Source organism: Cebidichthys violaceus, unplaced genomic scaffold, assembly GCF_023349555.1.
Source record: "Cebidichthys violaceus isolate CVI_PGR_0920_01 unplaced genomic scaffold, fCebVio1.0.p SCAF_59, whole genome shotgun sequence".
NCBI classification, from domain to species: domain Eukaryota; kingdom Metazoa; phylum Chordata; class Actinopteri; order Perciformes; family Stichaeidae; genus Cebidichthys; species Cebidichthys violaceus.
Window position 1 is genome coordinate 287,233 of NW_027176805.1, and position 23,445 is coordinate 310,677.

The 23,445-nt window shown below is 42.4% G+C and overlaps 1 protein-coding gene across 4 annotated transcripts; it reads right to left on the reverse strand.

Moving 5' to 3' along the window:
• Positions 1-310: 310 nt before the first annotated feature.
• On the reverse strand, positions 311-22,758 carry sh3bp2 (SH3-domain binding protein 2). 4 transcript variants are annotated; one of them, XM_068732476.1, is made up of 13 exons: positions 22,669-22,758; positions 7,059-7,198; positions 6,860-6,962; positions 6,485-6,602; positions 6,190-6,257; positions 5,393-5,478; positions 5,230-5,304; positions 4,100-4,820; positions 3,863-3,980; positions 3,556-3,611; positions 3,209-3,284; positions 2,737-2,796; positions 311-2,616 (listed from the first exon to the last, which is right to left on the reverse strand). In XM_068732476.1, exons 2-13 carry the CDS (start codon positions 7,192-7,194, stop codon positions 2,479-2,481), a joined length of 1,755 nt encoding a protein of 584 aa, XP_068588577.1. In that variant the 5' UTR covers positions 7,195-7,198; positions 22,669-22,758; the 3' UTR covers positions 311-2,478. The 4 variants fall into 4 exon arrangements, with proteins under 4 accessions (XP_068588577.1, XP_068588576.1, XP_068588575.1 ...); XM_068732475.1 differs by lacking the exon at positions 22,669-22,758 and adding an exon at positions 15,547-15,922; XM_068732474.1 differs by lacking the exon at positions 22,669-22,758 and adding an exon at positions 8,409-8,996 and having other exon boundaries at positions 3,863-3,977.
• Between the last annotated feature and the right edge of the window lie 687 nt (positions 22,759-23,445).

Genomic DNA, 23,445 nt, shown 5'->3' on the forward strand with positions numbered 1-23,445 from the left:
TACTGGTTTGGTTTCATCCCCTTAAATGTGAGGATTGTAAATTAAATTGAATATCTTTGGGCTTGGAGACTCTTTTTGAAGTGCTGACATATTACGGATTAAATAAACAATTGATTAATTAAAAAAAAGGATAATTATAAACTATAAAAGAATAAATAATCTATCATGAGACTAGTTATTAGTGGTGTCTTACTTAAGATCAGTCCATGTGCAATATGAAGCTCAAACCTGTGACTTTACAGGACACTCACTAATCTGAAATCTCAAAGTTTAGATACACAAATTAAAAAAAGACAAAACAACAAGAGTCTCTGAGTAATCCTTTATACACTCTCAACATATATTTCTGTAGAAAACAATATATTTACATTTTTTTTTTACAGTACTTACAGCATTTACATATAAATATATAGTGATTTACAGCATTAAAGTCAGTGCTGTGCAAACTGTATTTGCAGAATGTCAACGTTTTAGCAGTTGACAATGAATTTCTTCATGATCAATCCGACAATTTGCACCACTGATAAGCTGGTTTCATTTCTCGTTAATAGGTGAGATGTTTTCTACCCTCCAAGGACTTTGCAGGAGAAAGTACAACACATCGAAGCGTTACAAGCCTTAAATCGCAATTACAGTTTTTGGACTTGGCGCATGTGTAAATAAATATGTGTTGCCCATTGATTACACAGAGACAACTGAAGTCTGGACGGCAGGCTTGTTGTAGATTTGTGAAACATATAAAGACGTTGCCGTCCCACACCGGTCCAGTTGTTGGCAGTAGCACCCACAAGTCAGTTTGAGGTCTGCTGACAATAAACATAACAACAACAAAAAAAAAGTTCTTTATGACATGTTGGATTCAGCCTGAACATTATTGTCAGGAGGAATGGTCCAGATAATGTAAGCACCCTCTGCATTAGAAACTACTCTCCTTTGGGAACAGAATTAAAAGAGATTAGGCGGCAACACTGGCATATTTTCAATTCTGATCCAAATCTTCCAATAAATAAAAATGCTCCATGCATTGTGTACAGTCAGGTCCAAACATTCACAATCTCATGGTCAAAGATGACCTTCCTCCAGAACAATCTACTCCTTTCTTGTCGGTCATTCCAGATTGTAAATACGAGTGTTGCACAGTGTGCACAATGTAACTTGACTTTTAAATGAATTTACTCATCCGGGTTCTGGTAAAAACATTCAATATCGACAGCATCATTACTTGTAACACACGGCGCCAATGTCCCGGCGCCTGGCTTTCATATGAAAACACGCTGTCTCAAGACCTGTGTTTCAGAGTAACACACGTAGTAACACACGTAATAACACACGTAGTAACACACGTAATAACACACGTAATAACACACGTAATAACACACGTAATAACACACGTAGTAACGATGAAAAGAACCCTGCGGCTGTGCATTTTAGCAACTCACTAAAACATTTCCCGTTAGCTCTGAGATACACTTGGATTGGACAGGTGACAACCCCCAGAAGAGGAGGGGACATCAACAACATCCTTTTGAAAATGAATTAGGTCGACTGGTTAGAATTCGGCAGTCAAAGTTGGAATTTCACTGTGACATCTTTTGTAAGTATGATTGACACTTTTCCTTTCTTTTCCAAACATCTAAATGGATTTGATTGTAAGTTTATTTCAGTGGATTCAACCTCCCGTTTCAATTTGCTCCCCCTATTGGTTGAGTAATATATTACTATGTTCTATGTTCTACTTTTTGTGTGGATTTTTCTATATAATAGTTTCATTGATAATAGTTTTATTCTAGATTAATATATATATATATATATATATATATATATATATATATATATATATATATATACATACTATTTTAGATACATAGACACATAGATGATTCTGAATGTTAGTTTGTCTTTGACTGTCATCTGAATTCAACAGTAATGCTGATTGGTTGAAACCCACATCCCACATGAAGCTGGAGGAATTTTCTTTTCTTTTTTGTTTGCCATATGGCGTCACAGCGCCCCTTTGAGGACCAAATATACAACACTGGCTGGTGGATTGTGCTTCATCACTATCGTTACACGCTTTCCCGATGACACTGATTCTTCAGTTTGCATAAAGCAGCAGGTTTCAGAAACAGAGCAGTATTTACAGTAACTGAGACACAGAAGAGGATTGGGATGGCTCGCTGTGTTAAGACAAGAGACTTGTGTGTGTTAAAAGTAAGGTAAATAATTCTAATAATTACTTCAATATATAGAATTCTAGAAAGGTTACTGTGGTTGCTGTTAAACATGAAGCTTTATGGCATATTCTGGCGCAACAGCAGGTCTTTTCCACTGAACAGTGTGAGGCATGATCTGCTCTGATTTACTGTGACAGTTACTTCATTCGTGTGATTGAGTTTATCTCCACACGCCGTTGGTCGACGGAGATGGATGTCAGAGAAGGCCCCGACTCTCCGTTCCTCTTCGGTTTGACTGTGTTGATCAGCATCTCAGCGTCTTTGTGTAGGGCTTCTGCAGGCAGAGCGAGCCGTGGTGAGGAAGAGGGTGGCTGTAGTAGTGTTCGATCACAGCGGACAGAGTGGGGAAGCTCACTTCGTTGTCCAGATACATACAGTCCTCCTGGCAAAAACACCAACAGCGAACAAAGGACTTCAATATTGCAAATGATACGCCGTCGCTCTGCCTAATCTCTGCACAGAAATGATCATAATTGATTGAATACAACGACGGGCTTCTCACCTCTTCAAACAGTCGGTAGTTCCTGGCTTTGCCTATACTGACATCCCACACCACCAGCACCTGGGAAACACACCAGAGAGATTGTATTAGTTGCGAGGATCAGGTGATGTTTTGACTTAAATGTCCTTTAATTAGTAACACAGACTTTAGTTATTAAGATATAAGATATCAGAACATAAGATGTCCTGTTTCTGTTTACCTGTAATGACCTTTCATATAAACTGTATGACTACTTCAAATATTGAATTATTGCATAATGCCCATTTTGTCTTACACCTGCATTCCCCTTCATTAGTCAGTAGACTATAAAAATGACTATAACATAAAAATGCTCACATAGGGTACTTGGTTGAGAGAAGTGCTATCCATAGCTTGTTACTTATCCTATTATTATTATCATTTGAGTACAATAAGACTAGTTAATTTTGTATTATAATAATATAATATAATATAATCATTTTTATAACATTACCCTTGATGTTTTGGTTCCTGAGTTTCGGATGCAGTACAGTCCGTCCTCTGGAGGGATGGGGCTCTCTCTGAACAACCTGCGTGTGCAAACATCATCTCAGGTTACAGGTAATCAATAGAAACACTCACATTATTGGTATGAACTGTGGTGAACTAATGCTGCAAATGAGTAACGACTGAACAACGCAGAGACTAATGTTACGGCATATCTGCTGCGAAAAATAAAGACCACGGCAATAAAATGAAACAGAGCACTAGATGGCAGAAATGCTCTGCAAAGCAGCAGGGCTGTGGCCTGCTGAAGGGTTCAACCTCTAACCTACAAGAAAAAAAGTGTATCTGTCTTACTTTTCTATGAAGCTGGTTTCGGTCGTATCAATGAACACGGAGTCTGGCAGCTGCACCTGCGGATAGAAACACCTGGTTAAACACAATGTGTTCATTGGAGGGCTGATGTTGGTGATGGAGTTGTAATCAGTACACCCGGTCAGTTATGTTGTTTGTGCTCCCCCTCATGTCAACCAAAAAAAATGTCTTGTGGTGTGAGCAGCACTTCAACTCTCTTCTAGTCTTGTAGTCTGCAGGAGGCTTAAAGCATCTACATGCGCAGTGACTGTGCGGCCTGCAGGTCAATATCAGTTGTGACATCACTTACGTTCTCGTAGTCTTCGTCGGACTCCTCTCCTCTGCTGTGTTTGTCTCGCTTCCTCCTGAACTCTGCGGACACCTCGTCTCCCGACGAACGGAAGCTCTGGCCGTCTGGAGATGCTCTTCTGGGGGGGAAATGCACCTTAGTGTGGTAGCTTCAACCTGATTGACCTTTGTCTTTTACATGATTGCGCCCTAAAGAATTCTGTGTTGAATGTTGTTTGTGCGTTTGAGTCCAACTTACTGCAACGGGGTCCCCGGTGGCTTGGACTTGGCTGCAGGCAGCGGGGGTTTGACTGTTGGCGGAGGAGGTTTGGGTGGCACTGGCTTGTTGTGAAGTCCAGGTTTAAGTAGAGGAGAGAGCGGAGGGTGGCCAGGCAGTGGTGGGTGACTGAAGGACATCTTGCTGAGGGACAGGGAGTCTGACATCACAGGCTTGAGGGAGGACCCTCCCATGTTATACTGAGGAGGTAGGCTCGGCTTGCTGCGGTAGTTGCTCATCGGCCCGTGGTGGTTGTTGCCCACTGATTTGCTACCTTCAGCATTAAGGGAACAGTGGGCGGGACCATTTAAGACCATCCTGGTCTCTAATTGGTCACGGATAAGCAGAGTGGCGGGGGACTGGACCGTCACGGCCGGCATAGGCCTCCAGTCTCTCTTGTCGCACTGGAGGGCTCTCTTTGCGTTGGGGGGAGGAGGAAGCGGGGGGGTGGGAGACACAGACTTGTGCAGGTGGGGGGCGAAGGGGAGTGGAGGAGGCGGGCCTTTGTGAGGGTCCTTCAGTATGGAGGGAGGGGGGAAACAAGACGGGGGCTTTTTGGGGAGCGGGCTGGTTGGGATTCTGTGTAGCGGCGGGATGGGAGGAGGTGGGGTCTTGTGGAAACCTGGACTGGAGTCTTGACGGAGATGAAATGATACCGGCACCGGGGGAGGGGGGTAGGAGGGGGGTGGCCCCGTGGGTCGACCTAAAAATGTAAAAAAAAAAAAGAAATCAGGCTGGTTTCTTAGTTTTTGTTCCTGGATGTGTTTAAAACACACACACACACACACACACACACACACACACACACACACACACACACACACACACACACACATATATACATACACACACACACATACAGGAAATTACAAACACCATTATAACTGTACTTCTAGTAGCATTTCCCATTATTGTCCCCGCTTCCTTCAACACAGTTGTTTTTCCTCTATTTGTCCCTTTCACTCCACGTTCGTATGATAACAAAAACACTGAGGGGTCTCTGTGTCCGGATGGGACCTTTGACCTCATTACAGTCAGCTAGAGCAGTGTGTGTGTGTGTGTGTGTGTGTGTGTGTGTGTGTGTGTGTGTGTGTGCGTGCTGGGTGGCTCACCTGCCGATGTCGACGAACAGTCACTGTCTGGCTCCAGATAGTCCTCCTCATCGTCATCATCGTCATCTCCGTATTCTACACACAGAAAGAACAGATACCACAGTGTAACGACACACAAGTGCAACGTGTGAGTCACTGTATGTAGTCATTCACATGCTCTCACCATCTGCCGCGTTATCGACGTGGTGTTTAATATCCAGGGGCTTCTCAATCGTGCCATAGAAGCTGTCGGTGTCTGAATCTGAGTCACTGTGACAACAAAGAAGAAGAAGTTATCATGAAAACGTGATATTCAGAAAAAGGTTTGAACATCCAGTTGAAAGTGGATTTTATTGGCTGTAGGTTCATGATATTGAATAAATAAATGACGTCTATATCTAACACATAGCCCATCTGCTCCTTCAAACGAGCCCTCATTTCTAAAAGCTAGTCTTCGAGGTAGCCAGTTAGCCAAGCTTCCAACATTATGATTGTCATTTTCGTTATTTTTGCAATTTAAATGTATATTGTGTTAGTTTGCAAGCTAGCCAAAAGCTCACATGTCATCCAAAAACATTTATGCTTCTTTTTTATTGCATTGTTATTTAAATGAATGTTGAACTACTTTATGAGATGCAGCCATGAATGCTGGTCAGGCTATTATAAAATGCAAAGAAGTTGGCATCATGGTGCCATAACAATAGGTTTTCTTGCACCACTAAAACAAAACATATTTCTATCAAACGTTTGAATAAAATGATTTTAGTTAAGTTTAGGGAAGAAGACCTTTTTATTTTATCCTCATATAATTCAATGCAAGAAATCCTTGCGAGATCAGGCTCCCTGAGCAGCACAGGCACTCAATATAATGAAAAGCTATGAAATGTCCCTGATAACAGTATGTGTTATGAATAAAAAATAAAAATAAAAAAACTTCTGTATATCTACAGTGTGACACTTAGAGTCTACAGTGTGCATTACCTTGGAATGTGGGACTCTTTTCTCTCGTTATAGTGATCTATCTCCCTCCGCAGGTATCGCATCCATTTCTGTAAAAGCAACAACAACACAGAGTGTGAAGACTTTTAGCAGATGAGAGGACAGTGAGTGACCTTTGCCACTGTACACTCTGTGAGCCAATAATGGCTCACATATGGCTATCAGACACTTATATAACTCAAGGCATAAAAGCTACTGTGGCAGTTTAAAAGTATTCTCACAAGGACGTCAATACATATATTTGTAAAGTGCAGAGTAGGCGCGTGGTTGTTCTCACCCTCCTCTCGTCCTCGCTGGCTGCAGAGAAAAACCACGTCCTGTGTTTCTTACTGAAGTGGACGATCTTGAAGGGAAACACATTGCTGGACGTCGTCTCCTCTGATGCTCTCATCACTCTGTGGAAGAGGATGAAAGCGAAATGCTCAGACAAATGTGTAAAGGGCTTCAGGATAAAAGCCCTGTACAAATGCTTTACATTGAAACGCAAACACACCCATTAGCTCATGCCTGAAACTCAAGCCAAGTTCATTTAATATGAATTCACTCGTATACAGGAAGACAGCGGTAACCACTTACACAGGTGGTTGATAACAAACTGGGAGTCTGGAAGTATGCTGAAAAACAACATTACTGAATGCGGATATGCACTGACCTGTTGTAGCCGTTGAGAGAGAACGCCCCCTGTGGTGCAGGAGAGGTACTGCTCTTAAAGTAGTACATGCAGCCTTTGTGGATGATGATGTACCTCAGCGGCCCTGTAAAACAGGCAACGGTCATTGAGGTAATCTGGGGTTAAAGCGCAGTCTGCTTATTCTGCCCACCCACACTTGATCTTGTTATTGTGAACTCACATTTCATGAGGCTGAACTGGCTGCCTCCCTTCTTGTGGAGATATCCCGAAGTGGAAACTCCTCCCGGCATGGTGAGGAGGTTCTGAGCACCGATGGCCGGCATCGGCACCGGCCAGCACATCTCTGGAGACGACATGGTTCTGCCAGAGAGGAAAAAGAGAGGAGCGGTTGTTATTGTTGTTGAATCGCTGCGTGACAGATCTACCAGTTGAGGCAGTCGGCTCAGGAGTCGCACAAAATCGTCAGGATAAAATGAGAAAAACAAGATAGTTGAAGCTCCACAGAGGATTCAAACCCACAACCTCTCTGTTCCCTAAACCTGCTTCCTTCCCAGCTAAGCTACATACATTTTATTCAAATAATTTCAGTTGTTCATCAGAAAGAAGTAAAAACCTTAAAGTATGCCCTATTTGACAATAGTTGTGTTTCCAATCAACTGTCAAGAGAATTTTAAGCAAACTTTTAAAATGTCACAAAAAAATAAATGCTTTACCATCAACTGGTTTTTGGGGGAATAAACAAGGCTGCGTACTTTTGTCAGAAGGTTGCGAATCGGAAACAATTAGGTACGTTGTTATTGTTCTGTCATGTCGGCTAGAATTGGCCATGTTTCATGTTTACCAGAGATTAATACAACATCAATAAATAGTGGGGAAGACGCAGACAGTGGAAACAGCTGATCGGTCTTGTGTCTTAAATGTTCGCTAACGTCTGAAGTCCTTTCCACGATCCATTTAGCTCATCCACTCTTTTTTGACAAAGTCAAAAACAAACTCAAGCAATTGCAACTGAGGAAGTCTTATCGAATTGTGACGTTTATGTACGGCTCCTCTGATGCGATACTTCAAAATGCGCATCAAAATAGAAACGTGTCATTGGTAAAGTGGTTTCAATATACCGATGATATGATGCTATAAATGGCAAAGTGCTGTATTCATCCTTACAGGCCCCTTGTACACCATTATTTTGGAATGTCCCACATGGAAGAGTGAAAGTTGGTGAAACCTCTGGTTGTAAAGTCCCAGACCTTAGATCACATCTAACGACTGGCAAGACCAAACCCAAACTGCTTTGACGTTTAGGACCACATTCTCACAATGCGACATACGCTACGAGCGTGCCCACACAATGTCTCTCACAACACAAAACACTATGCTTATCATGAACACTAAATTGAAGCAGGAGCTTTTCTATTGTCCCGTAATAAAAATGGGAAAAAATACATAACAAGGTATTCATTACAAGGGATCATCTTTTTTTTCTTCTCTCAATCTCAAAATAATTTGTTCTCATGAAAGTCATCTACTTACACCGCCATGTGCAGGCGTGACCTGCTCAGGTGTTGCCTACCTCCTGTTGAGCCTCCTGCTGATGCTCTGAATGGCAGCGCTCTCCCTCAACAGGCTCACTGTGGAGGCTAACACTGTGGACGCTATCGCTGGCATAGGTCCATGAGAGACAAAGCGGGCTCCTTTTTGTCCTTCACTGCTGCGTCTCATCAAAAACCCCAAAACTGTGAGGGAACTGTCTGTCTGGTTTTCTGCCTCATCTGATCACGCTCTCTTTTTCATTTCACTCTCTGATGCTTTTTCCGTCTCTCTCTCTCTCTCTCTCTCTCTCTCTCTCTCTCTCTCTCTCGCTCTCTCTCTCTCTGCCTTTGTTGATTTCCATCTCTCTCGCCCTCCCTTGCATATGAACACACTCAAACTGAGATAGTGTACTTACGTATACACCCACCCACGCACACATACACACACATACACACACAGACACACACACACACACACACACACACACACATTTAGTTAAGACAGGAAACACATCATGTGTTCAAAGCTTCAGTATTAGGTGTGTGTGTGTGTGTGTGTGTGTGTGTGTGTGAGAGAGAGAGAGCAGTAGTCAAAATAAACATCTCAAGTAAAGTTTGTCATCCTCTAATGTGTTTATGTGTTACTTCCAATTTATCAACAGCATCTACCGGCCTCAGAGGGAGTGGTCTGTGTGTGTGTGTGTGTGTGTGTGTGTGTGTGTGAAACCTAGGAATGAGGAACTCCACAAATTCCCGGATTTCTTGCCAAATTCCACTCCCTTTCAGTGAGATAAAAACCTGCAGGGACGGTTCTTTGGCTCCTCCGTGTACTGAAACACATCTGCCTTCTCCACACCTGTTTCATGTGTGCAGTGACCTTGACATGCAGCGACTGGCAGGCTGACACGTGATACGACTGCACTCCAGTGATTCTTCATGTCAAAGTCAGTTTAGGCGTGCACCAATCAGCGAAGAGCCTGCTGTCGTAACAGGGATGAGACACGATGACTCGCACAGATGGGGATAACAGCGAACACTTGTGGACGGTCCGTCCTCAAAAGCATCCATGTTGTCGCGCTTGGCTGTACACACAAAAAGTCATTCGATCTCTCTTTAAACAAACAGTCTGTTACAGTTTGCAAATTCCCCCAACCGTGAAGAAGCACAAAAGCCACATCAACATTTGAAACAGCATTTCTGAGCAAAACAAACTTTTTTCAATGGAATTGTGCAACCAGTGGCTTTTCTCAATCATCAAATCATTTTCAGACCGCTTATATTCGCCAAGTCTGGCCAGTAAACGAGCGACGTCACCGGTCTTACACCCTGCTCCAAAGACTCCCACCGAGGACTCTCATTTTGAGTTGTTGGCAAAACGTGCAATGTCGCGTCATGCTTGGAGAATTAAAATAGAGGGAGAAAGAAATAAGAAACATGGGAGTGTGAATGTGTACAGAGAGAGGGAGTGAGAACAGAAAGACTTAATAAATCACAGGGGTGGGGCTGCTGCTTGTTTTTGACCCGTGAGTGAACTGTGTGTGTGTGTGTGTGTGTGTGTGTGTGTGTGTGTGTGTGTGTGTGTGGACTTCAAGAAGACGTACAGAGGCTATCATGTGGGTTGCTTACTGATAACCAGCGAACGCAGGCCACAACACACACACATACACACAGATAATCTAAAGTTAAGTAAACTTCATTTCAGTCTGAGGGAGGTCAAAGGTCACCAGCTGCTTATCATCGATACAAGGATTTCCTGGAGTGCCAGTGAAGCAACATGATAGCAGTCTGACCGCGCACTTCCATGTTTTCTATAGGAAGTGGCCGAAAAAAGTCTACGTCTCAGCAACTGTTCCATCAACAGAGAGAGAGAGAGAGATGTGGTCAGGTAAATAGATGAGAGACATCTGAAGGAGTCACAGTTACAGTCATGACATCTCAACTGCTGTTACTGCTTACATAACAACTGCCACTGTTTACAGTGCACACGCTATCTGTTACTGTTACTGTACTGTTACTGTTCAACTGTAATGTCAGTGTCTTTCTTTAAATTCAAATTACGAATGCTTTGGGGCAAATAAACTTCAACTGCTTTTGGGTCTTACACTTCAATCCCTTTCAGTGCTTCAACTGATCATTTTTTGAATGACAGCCTATTGTTGTCAGAGTCACTATTTAAAACGAAAAATCTGAAATTTGTAAGAATATCAATATTTGAGAAGAAACTAATAATATTACAATTACGTTGCAATTATGATCTATATAATACTCTATTCTTTTACGATAATATTGTTGTAAAAGTCTTAATAGTTTATAATAATAATAAATAATAACATTTGATATTTTTGAACTATGACTCCGTTCTCTCCTGACTTTTTACTAAAAATATTTTGTATTTTATGTATATTTTGCATTTTCTCATAGTATTTTTTATCTTTGATCTGAATAATAATATTATCAATTAATAATAAAATAATAATACAAATGTAATTTTCTGGCAACATGTGCAACGTTGGTGCATTTACTTTTCTCAGAATGATCAGGTTGGTGGTCGAGACCCTCCAGAATAGATTTTGTTGGGTGTTTTATTCACACAAACAGGCGATGCAATGTGAAAACCATTCATCTGTCTTAAATATTGTAATTCATCTCGCATTATCTCGCGACCCATTGGGGGTCGGGACCCCCAGGTTGAAAACCACTGATCTAAACTACAGTCTGGTTTGTTGGTGTTTTATTTGAAGAGTGTAAAAGTACGTTAAGGCTTTCAACCCTCTCACCACACAATTTTTTTTTTTTTAATTTTCTTTAAGTTCTCCATCCTGAACTGAAGTTTGTGAGCCAGAGATGCTAATCAGAGAGCAGCTGTTTGTCAGGAAGGGAAGCACATACCGGACCCATTCAACCACATTTCCTCCCTGGACACACAGATACAGACACAGACGTAAAACAATGTCTGGGTTCAACAGGGATTTCAAAGCGGCGTTCATTTTTGGGATTTTTAAATTCTGTGAAGTGGCTGTAGAGCAGACGGCCAGATCGACTACTGACTAAATGTAATAACAAGCTTAGACGGCAGCTTGTCGGTAATGACGTGCAGGTGAGGGGGTGGGACTCTGACCAACACGAGAGGATCTCCTGGGCTTTTCTGACGAGATCAAGGAAGCTGCTAGACTACAGAAACCTCAAGTTCTGACATGTCCCCCCATCCCTAAAACCCTCTCTGGGAGGCTACGGAGTCTGGAAGTCCCTTCAGAGACCACAAAACACTTTACAAACCAGTGATGTTGTGTTTTGAAAAAAGCTTTTTCTAAGAATGTGACAAATCCGTTGTCTCTTACAAAGAAGAAGGAAGGCCGCCTTGGAACAGTTGACTGACCAGAAAAACTGAAATAGAAACTTGCACAGTTGTGTGATGGAAAACCCCTGATGAATCAGATCGCAGGACAGTATTACTGTTTGAGTTTTTCCCAAAGACAGCATGACAATGGTTGGGGGGGGGGGGGGGGGGGGGGGGGTGCAAGACATACATTTAAGCCTGTATTATCTCATTGTAACATATAAAGATACAGTGCACTGTATGAGTAGCAGGACGTACACTGCAGGACATTTGATTTAAAATGAAACAATCACTATGAGGTTTAAGTTCTAACTTTAGGCCTTAATTTATGGGTGTTTACATCCATATTAGGTGAAGAGAGTAGCCTCATTAAACACCGTCTATAAAGGTGGGCCATATACATAAAGTCATAGGGAGTCATGGGCCAAACAAAATGCGTAGTTTTCACTCTATCACACTGCAAGAATATCTGTGTTTTGAGACCAGAAACATTATTTCTGTATCTGCTGCTCTTAAATTTACTCCAATTCAATAATGGTATGCTAACACACTGCATGGCCTAAGTGAATGCTTAAACTATTATGATGTTGTGTGTAAATGGAAGTTAACGTCTGTAGGCCTGTGATCAATGCACTACCTCTACGGAAAATCCCATTTCGTTCCATTGACAAAGATTTTGCATGTAACTATAGATATTTTATTATTTCCATCTTTAACCATAAATCGATTTTGACTGATTTTAGCATTTTTTTTGGAAGTACAGCATACAAAACTCATAAAAACACGACATTTTAAAGACTCAGAGAAAGATTGTAGCTGCTAAAGTGTTCGGGAAACATCAGCACACACATGTTTCAAGGGTTTTTTATAGATTCAGAATCGGCAACCAGCTGATCCATCACCATTAAGTCTGCGTGATATGGCTGAAAGCTCTGAAGTGGAGTGATCTCCCAACTGTGTGTACATGAAATAGGTGTAATTGTGTGTAAGGTCTAATTTCTTATGGGAATCTATTGAAGTTTAACATCTGTGATGGTATGACACACAGCTGCCAGGTGTGTGTGTGTGTGTGTGTGTGTGTGTGTGTGTGTGTGGTTAACCAATTCCCTTTCGCAAAGAGCAAAGTGTGTGCTTAAAGCTCAGTGCTGATCTTCGAGCACCCACCGCCTCCCCGAATCAACACGCGCAAAACATACAATCCCCCCCCCCCCCCCCCCCCCCCCCGAGCAGATCTGAAGGTCGCAGGTAAACCACTGTCCGAGCAGCAGCGCACGCAGTACAAACTCCTGCCCAGGAAACTGAAACCGCCACACAGAGCGTGCATTTTCTTCCTGTTCCCCCTCGACGGCCGACCACAACGGTTCCTCCACTGCTGCTCAGCTTCACACGGTCACTGGCACGTTGAACACATGAATAGAAACTAAGGAGTTTGGAGGTTTACAGAAGTTTATCTGAACTCTGGAGTGTTTGCTATTTCACTTTGGTTTATTCATCCAGATGGATGATTGACACCACCGCTGCGACAGAACCTGTGGTTATGAGTGATATGGACGACGTGGGTTGAGAAACATAACATCAACAAACAGACACAGATTTTGCGCCCATCAGTGCCAGCAAAGTTTTGGAAGAATCAAAAGAACTCCATACATTTTTCTTTCTATCGACCAAAATTGTGATTTTGGTGTTGGACTTTATATGCAAATATCTTTAGTTTGTACGCTGCCGGCGCTGTTTCACTAAATGAATTCCGAGAACCGTTAATAAAGTGAAGTGACCCACAGTGTTTTGTGAAGTGACCCACACACACACACACACACACACACACACACACACACACACGCACACACACACCTGCAGCACTGGGCTTATTGAAATCTGAAGTACCAGTAGCTTCCCATACGCATCATCACTACCTGTATCCAAATATGGGCAATTCTACTCCACAGGAACACTTCACACTTCCAGTACGGTAAGATTTCCTTTCAGCACGCACGCACACACACACACACTGTACAAAGATTAAAAAATCTGTCTGAAATAAAAACCACAAAGATAAGAAGAATCTTCGGACGGTAAATTAGAGAGAGATCTGTAAACAGGCAGAGAGAGTGAATCAGAGGCAGGAAGAGACCCCCCCCCCCGACACAGGGTCGAGAATGAGAACACATTTCCTGTAAATGAAACTTGCTGAGGAATTACCGTGGCAATGACGGACAGCTGACGTGATTGGAGCACCATCGTGGACTCTTATCTCCACTGGAAAATAAAATGTTTGTGTCCTTGAGTTGAAAAAGTGATTTGTGTCTGATGGGGTGACCGTGGCTAAGTGGAGAGCAGGGCCGCCTTTCAATCAGAGGGTCGTCGGTTTGATCCCCGGCTCCTGCTCTACTAGTCTCATGTCAATGCGTCCTTGAACAAGACACTTAACCCCAAAAATTGCTCCCGTAGCTGCGCCTACGGTGTGTAGATAGATACTGAATTGTAAGTCGCTTTGGATAAAAGCATCTGCTAAATGACTGTAATGTAATGTAATGATGCCTGCCTCAGGCTTTGTTGAGATTTACCAGTTTTGAGTATAAAATGACCAAAAAAAACCCATGAAAACAAGTTGTCACCTAACTTTTTGCTGCACATATGAACCAAGCCCCATTGTGACATTGCCACGTTACTCAGTTATCAGGACGCTGCGTTAGGGGGAGAATTAAATGTAGCACCTTCAAAGGTATTCTGGTGGCCACACAGATGTCAACTGTCTGCCCAAATGTCTGCCTCTATTGTGGGAAGCACAGCTGTGAACTTCCCACAGTGAGATAGAGTATTTTCTCTCACTTTACAATGTGGTGAAATTCGGCTTCCTGTAATCAGGCCTCATTCAGAATAATTACATGAAAGTGCACAGGTTGAAGGCCCTCTTACCTTCCCCTTTTTTTGTGTTCGGGCCTTTCCGCTCTGCTGCAGTAGATTCTGTATAAATGACGTCTATGACAACAAACCGTTTCCTCCATTTGCCCAATGAGGAGTTTTTTGGAACAACATTTTTTTTTACTTTTCTTGACCATGACCTAGTATTTTAGTTTCTATACAGTGTTTCCGTTTGTCTGCACACTGACGGAGTGTATTTAATGCAGTATGTATCCCTGTTGCTGCTGCGGCGTAGGCACTGCTCTTCAGCCTACTTGAAATGGACAATCGCACGGTACTGTTTTGAGCAAAGTTTCACGTCCGGTGAAAGATGTCAGCATGCCACTATTTCAGATGCGCTGTGAGAAAATGTGTACGTGTTTACTTCTGACCACCCGACTTCCTAAAAGGCTTATCTGGTTCTCAATACTGTAGACTGAGAGGTGCAAAGATAGAAACAGCAACCATGAACTATTTAGGTCAACAGCATCTGCACACAAGAGGATAAAATAGGAATGTGAAAAGATTGAAAGATAACTTTAGTTTGAGGAGAATCTGAAATTAAAATTCACAGGTTTCACATTCCAATCAACAGGTCAAGACAGGAAATCCTTCAGTTGCTTCATTGACCTTTTGTAAAGAGGAAGAAACTTTACCAAATCAAACAATTACCAATACAGCTGACGTAAACTTCCAGAGTGGTTTTGCAAAGCACACCATATTGATAACAAAGAACCACTAAATGCCAAATTTCTGAAACCAGAAGCTATCCCAGATACAGAAAGAAACCAAACAACAAACAGGTCTTAGAGCTGGCAGTTAAGGACAACCTCTGGGAATACATCGATACATAAAGTAACAACGAGCGCGCGTCAGAGACGAGACCAACAGCAAAAGATGAAGTCAACAACACAAAGTGTGAGAGTGAAGATGGAACTTACATGACATCCCTCTGTTCTCGAATACACATCCTGACGCTCGGCTTGCAGCTCCGCGCAATCGACTTCTTCTTCCTTATGGATGGAGTGGACATGGCGGTGGACATGGCGGCGGCAGCACGGCGCAATTTACCACCATACTTTTTAAACGCGTGGAGCGACGGAGGACAGGTGCAGGGTCGGACAGACGGCAGAGCGGATAGAGATGCAGATTCAAGATTGGAGGGGGTAGACCGGCAAGATTTGGAAAAAACTAGCAAGAATACAGATACATGCAAGAAAAGATTGAAGTAAATATGAGTAGTGATTGGAAATAAATTAAATGAAGTAGTTTAGGACGGGAAGTTAGAACAATGAGTCGTGTTGGTCTGATGTCTGAAGGAAGTCTGTTGGAGGTCTGAACCCCCGATACTCTGCCAGTGGTTTCCTGAAGGGGCCTCCTCCTTAAGCCCCGACTTCTCATTGGTCGACATGGCTGCAGCATGTTCCTTCCTGTTTCCTCAGAGCTAGTATGTGATTGGCTGCCGGATACAACCCACACCACTACACGCGCATGCCTCACACAGTCGGACACAGCGGACCTGAGAAAGATGCCGGGGGACTTTCCATCCTTTAAGAGTGGAACAATACAGGGGTCCTGCACACACGCACCTGCACACACACACACACACACACAAACACACGCACCTGCACACACACAAGCACCTGCACACACACACACACACACACACACACACACACACACTTATATTGACATGGTTGCAAACATGACCTAAAACGCACCTGCGTTAGGCTGCAGGGGATCTGAAATGAGTACTGCAAATTTCTGTTAACACGGGAGTTTATTTTGAAAAGACACTATGCATGAAATGAGTAGAAACACGCCGTCGCTGACACGTGCAAAACCAAGTGTCGGTATTTGACGAGTTAGGGGTGAGACTGTGTTGAGAAAGTCACTAAGTCAGCAGCACTGACAGCCAGTCCCTTCAGGCCTCCCTCCAAAGATACTCCCTCAAAACCATTAGGAATAGAAACAACGGACATGGCTATTGTCGGTGCTCACAGCTGTTAATAAGCTTGGAAGAGCAATGAGTGCACAGCTAGGTAGATAGACAGGTAGGTAGATAGACAGGTAGGTAGATAGACAGGTAGGTATCCCATCAAATCAGTTCTTCCAAGTCAAATAAAATGATTCAACGGACTTATTGCAGTCCTGCACCACACTGTAATTGTATCAATTCCATCATATTCAGTTTTATATTATAATTTTATTTTATCCATCTAAATCCTGTTATTATATATGTATTTATATATAGCCTTATGTTTTTTTTTTGTATATTTTGTGTTATTGCCTTTCTGTCTCATGTTAAGCACTTTGAATGACAGGTGATACAAACACATTTGCTTATATTTCCTTATATGCATCCAACAAGCTTTTGTATTCCTCTGGCAGACCAGTGGTCTTATACTGAATCCCTAGCAGACTGCCAGTTGTGAAGAAGACAACAGCGAGTCCAGTTCGTTTGTTTAATTGACCCAGTTTGACATTGTGCTCACTGTGTGCGTACGTGTGATGGTGTGACAGCTTCTTTTTTTCTCTTCAAACCATAATAGAGACTCCGTTTTTTGTGCACAATGTGAGTGGACCTCTGTTAAATTACAAAGAACAACACAGCTGCGCAAAGTCTTATTTTGATTGCAAGACCTCTAAGGTTTCCAAGTCTAACACACAAACACACACACACATACACACACACATACACACACACACACACACACACACACACACACACACACACTACAAAGATTAAAAAATCTGTCTGAAATAAAAACCACAAAGATAAGAAGAATCTTCGGACGGTAAATTAGAGAGAGATCTGTAAACAGGCAGAGAGAGTGAATCAGAGGCAGGAAGAGACTCCCCCCCCCCCCCCCCCCCCCCCCCCCCCCCGACACAGGGTCGAGAATGAGAACACATTTCCTGTAAATGAACCTTGCTGAGGAATTACCGTGGCAATGACGGACAGCTGACGTGATTGGAGCACCATCGTGGACTCTTATGTCCACTGGAAAATAAAATGTTTGTGTCCTTGAGTTGAAAAAACACCAGACAGACGGGATTTGTGTCTGATGCCTGCCTCAGGCTTTGTTGAGATTTACCAGTTTTGAGTATAAAATGACCAAAAAAACCCCATGAAAACAAGTTGTCACCTAACTTTTTGCTGCACATATGAACCAAGCCCCATTGTGACATTGCCACGTTACTCAGTTATCAGGACGCTGCGTTAGGGGGAGAATTAAATGTAGCACCTTCAAAGGTATTCTGGTGGCCACACAGATGTCAACTGTCTGCCCAAATGTCGGCCTCTATTGTGGGAAGCACAGCTGTGAACTTCCCACAGTGAGATAGAGTATTTTCTCTCAATTAACCTGCTGCTCTCAGGCACGAATTCTCGTCTTCAAGGTCTTGAAGGAGACATATCGTGCTCATTTTTAGGTTCATACTTGTGTTTTGTGTTTCTACTGGAACGGGTTCACATGCTTTAATTTTCAAAAAACAACGGAAATGCTCCATTTTAGCGCCTGTCTCTTTAAGCCCTCCTGGTCAATTCTGCTCTATGACTAGAACAACTTGATACAAACCGCTGAGCTTTATCTCAAATTTATCCTCAGGTTCTAACCTTTAGAGGATGTATAAAATAGATATAGATAATAATAATAGAAGATTAATATGCCCACCAACATCTGGTACATCCAAAATGAGGATACGACCAACTGCACAGCCTACGAAATGATGTACTTTACAATGTGGTGAAATTCGGCCTCCTGTAATCAGGCCTCATTCAGAATAATTACATGAAAGTGCACAGGTTGAAGGCCCTCTTACCTTCACATGAAAGTGCACAGGTTGAAGGCCCTCTTACCTTCCCCTTTTTTTGTGTTCGGGCCTTTCCGCTCTGCTGCAGTAGATTCTGTATAAATGACGTCTATGACAACAAACCGTTTCCTCCATTTGCCCAATGAGGAGTTTTTTGGAACAACATTTTTTTTACTTTTCTTGACCATGACCTATTATTTTAGTTTCTATACAGTGTTTCCGTTTGTCTGCACACTGACGGAGTGTATTTAATGCAGTTTATTTTGAAAAGACACTATGCATGAAACCAGTAGAAACACGCCGTCTCTGACACGTGCAAAACCAAGTGTCGGTATTTGACGAGTTAGGGGTGAGACTGTGTTGAGAAAGTCACTAAGTCAGCAGCACTGACAGCCAGTCCCTTCAGGCCTCCCTCCAAAGATACTCCCTCAAAACCATTAGGAATAGAAACAACGGACATGGCTATTGTCGGTGCTCACAGCTGTTAATAAGCTTGGGAAGAGCAATGAGTGCACAGCTAGGTAGATAGACAGGTAGGTAGATAGACAGGTAGGTATCCCATCAAATCAGTTCTTCCAAGTCAAATAAAATGATTCAACGGACTTATTGCAGTCCTGCACCACACTGTAATTGTATCAATTCCATCATATTCAGTTTTATATTATTATTTTATTTTATCCATCTAAATCCTGTTATTATATATGTATTTATATATAGCCTTATGTTTTTTTTTTTGTATATTTTGTGTTATTGCCTTTCTGTCTCATGTTAAGCACTTTGAATGACAGGTGATACAAACACATTTGCTTATATTTCCTTATATGCATCCAACAAGCTTTTGTATTCCTCTGGCAGACCAGTGGTCTTATACTGAATCCCTAGCAGACTGCCAGTTGTGAAGAAAACAACAGCGAGTCCAGTTCGTTTGTTTAATTGACCCAGTTTGACATTGTGCTCACTGTGTGCGTACGTGTGATGGTGTGACAGCTTCTTTTTTTCTCTTCAAACCATAATAGAGACTCCGTTTTTTGTGCACAATGTGAGTGGACCTCTGTTAAATTACAAAGAACAACACAGCTGCGCAAAGTCTTATTTTGATTGCAAGGCCTCTAAGGTTTCCAAGTCTAACTTTAGTGTGAGGTGTCACACTAAAGTTAGACTTGGAAACCACATAAAGAGCAGTTTCTCTTGCTGCTCCTGCTGAGCTGAATCGCCAGGTTTGGCATTAAGGGTCAACAGAGACTGCGTCAGATAGAATACAGTCCTTTTTACAGCAACTTTTAACAGAATGGTTGTTCATGGCTGTCAGCAGGCGCCATAAAGCAACGGAATGACGATCGTTGTGGGAGGGAAGGGAGAACATTTATTCATAGAGATAGAGTTTTATTCATGTAATCCATTGCTACTTTGAAATTTGAGCATCTTTTTAGCGTGATTCAACCACAACTACTTGATAGAAACACCAAAGTAGGAAAAAAAGTCCTCTCATGTCTGTCATGTCCATTTTTTTTTAAGCCTCATTATGTTTGTTAAGAAGGCATTGATGGTGAAATTGATTGAGGTGCCTCAGAAGCCAATGTGGGGTATCTTGTGAGGATTTATGACGCTATCAGGAGTCAACTAAACAAGTGTAAAGTAAAACCTTGTTCAGCACTGACATGTCTACCGAGCTTTTGTGGTTGTCTGTAGCTTCTCTCTCCGGATCCAAGAATTGGTTCATAAAAAACAAACAGGATATCTGTAGAGAGCGTGCCTCACGCAGCAAGTGCTTCAGAAGACCTAGAAGCCATTAGCTACCCTTTAAAACAGGAAATAAAAAGCACACGTCTTGGATAAAGTCTTGTTAAAAATGTTGAACTGGACGGGGTTGATCGGTCTGTCGGTTTCTTTTTCAAGATCAAATAAACAATTCCATATTTGGAAAAAAATTGCTGGCCCGTATTTGGGCTTTACAGCTTCTTCTTTTCTTTTAAGTCAAGTAAACTGAAGTGGTGATAATTCAGATCGAAAGCGGAAACAAAGCCTCAACCAGCAATTTTTGACTTTAAAACTTAAAATTGTTTTTTGCAGCATATCGATGCTGCAAAAGTACCTCAGGCTTTATTTGTGTTAGAATTTAACTGATGAGTGTGTTACTGCAATGACTGGCAAGTTTGCTGGTTACCCACAGGGACTGCTTTGGCATCACACATCACCTATGATCAAACTAACAAAGGTAAACATGTTCAGTGAGGATTCAGCTCAGATTACAGCGTCTATATACAGTATGAGCCCCACTTTGAAGATTTGCAGGAAGGACCACTGGTTCCTGTAACAGTGAGCCATCTGTCCAGTATGAAACCACAACTTTGTGTTTGTCAGCAAGAAAGCTGGCAGTGAGTGCATTCCCTGGTGTTCTCCTGCTGGTGTCCACTCTCCATTCTGTCGCTGCTCGTTGAAAATCTCAAACCTCTAACAACAGTCCACTAACAGCCGTTAGACTCGTTAGCATTTTGCCAAATCTGTCTAGCATTTTTTCTTACAAACAGAAATGGTAAAATACAGTAAGTAATCATCAACGCATGAACCTCAGAGTGACAAACCGTTAGAAGTGACGGAGCCCTGCTGATGGAACTGGACTCAGTTTCTCTTTTGTTTTCTTTCCTTGCCATTAATCCCCCTGCTCCACCTTGCCTGCCACTGTTTTCTTTTATTACTCCCTCTCTACTTCCTCCTCTCTTTTCCTACCTGTATGTGTGGCACACACAGTATTTTTTGCCTTGTAAGATGGCCACTAGGTCACACTAGGCCATCATAGAGACATACGTTGTTATTGTGACTTGGCCATGGCATTGCTGTCATCGAACAGACTCTGATTCAGCCGGAGGATGCGTGAAGAACCCTGCCTCAATGAAATACGTCATTCCCCTCGACTTCTCCATGTTCACATTGAGAAAACATGCCGTAGAAGGTGCAAAACTAGATAAAAAGAAAGGCAAACCAAATCAGACAGCGCATTGTTTTTTTGTGAGAACATTGTGAGGGGTCTCAGATGCAGGGCGACGGATGTCTCACACTATGTCACACAGTAAGTGGACTTGAGAGCTTGGATTATTTTCTTACGCACTGTTCCCAAACTTAAAGAGTAACTTGCACGCTCATACTCATTTGAATTGTAGCCTACTGGGCTTTACGACTTAATCAACTCCTTTATATTGGCGCAGCAGAGTTTAATGAGTTGAATCCAACCCTACATACAGTTTACCACTTAACATTCACATGTAGTTAAAAAAAGGCCTCAGCCACAAAACATATGGTTTCCATTTTTAAAAGACACAGCAACAGAACGATCCCCACTGAAACACACATCGCTGGACTCTAACTGGCTTCACATGGCTCCATATAAACCAAAACAGATCAACACACAACTGTGACCCCAGTGCTCCCACCACTATAGTTTAGCATGGCAACAAACAAGCTGCCGTGAGGGACACTTCAGTATAGGGCGCGGCAAAATCTTCATCAAAAAAGGATATTTCGTGACATCAATATATATAATGCAGTATGATAAATGTGTGCAAAGATATAAAATAATCGGAGGTCCAAAGCCGATCCCCATTCAGTAGTGATTATCCAGTCATATTGTGGCAGAATAGGCCTGTTGTGTTTGTGTTTATACCGTAGAAGCGTTTTTGTTAGATATGATTGTATTCTAATAAATGTGTCACTACACACTAACAGATCTCCCACATTTTTTACACTTGAAGTCAATTCTTGTCGCATTTAGAGAAGCACCATCTGCATACAGGCCGCTGTTTGAATCACACAAATATCCCGCTGTATTTGTTTTGAAGTTATTAACCGTATGGATCAAGGCTTTCCAGTCTGTCTGTGGATTGGGCTGACAGGACGCTTACGTCACACTTACGTCTCGCTTCCCAGTTAGCCTGCCAAAGTGATGTGCATGGATCTGTATTATGAGTGATACTTCCTATGGGAACACTTTAGATGGTCTTATGTTATTTTTTTAAATTTTTTTTAAATAACCTATTTTACAAGCAAAACAGCTCTCCGGATCCAAGGATTGGTCCATTAAAACAAAAACAGAACATGAACTACAACCTGACAGACTTGCATATCTGTAGAGAGCGTGCTTCACACACCAAGCGCTTTAGAAAGACCTAGAAGCCATTAGCTACCCTTTAAAACAGGAAATAAAAAGCACACATCTTGGATAAAGTCTTGCAAAAATGTTTAATTAAACTCACCCATGAAGCGCTGTGTCAGCTGTGTAGCTCTTCTGTCTGTGTCATCAGTGGTTTGAGCCCTGCTGAACGCCGCTTCAGGCTTCTGCCCGGTTCACTTCCTGGCGTGACGCTTCAGAGCTACTGTATGAAGTGTCGTGACACCCTCCCTCCAACCACAAGAGAAACTGACTGCAGCGCTCTTACAAACACAGACAGGCAGACATACAAACCATCGAGCATATAAATAAGAAATATGGCTGAGCAGCACTCCTCAGCCGCATTAACTGTTTTACCTCGTTACATTAACAACGCTTTGCCCCCATTTTGTTGCTTAGGTGACTTGAGTCCTCACCAGATATCAAAAAGCTGTGCAAACATTTTGTTTATCCGTGGATCAAGTTTCACTGACTGTATGACTGCAGCCAGAACATCATGACTAACTTCCCCTTTGCAAAGTCGATGGACCACTCCTTCTAACATCTGGTCAGCAATTATGTCACAAACAAACACACACACACACACAGACAGACACACACACACACACACACACACACACACACACACACACACACACACACACACAAACACGCACCTACACGCACACACACACACACACACACACAAACACACACACACAATAGTTAACCTGTAGTATATGACCACGTGTGTGTGTGTGTGGTGACTAAAAAGCATCGATGCAAAAAAATGTTAAAACATAAAGTTTGCCCTAAAAGTGGCACTATAGTCATCAAAATCAGTGAGGTTCATCCTCTGGGGAGCCATGAATCAAGTGTTTCC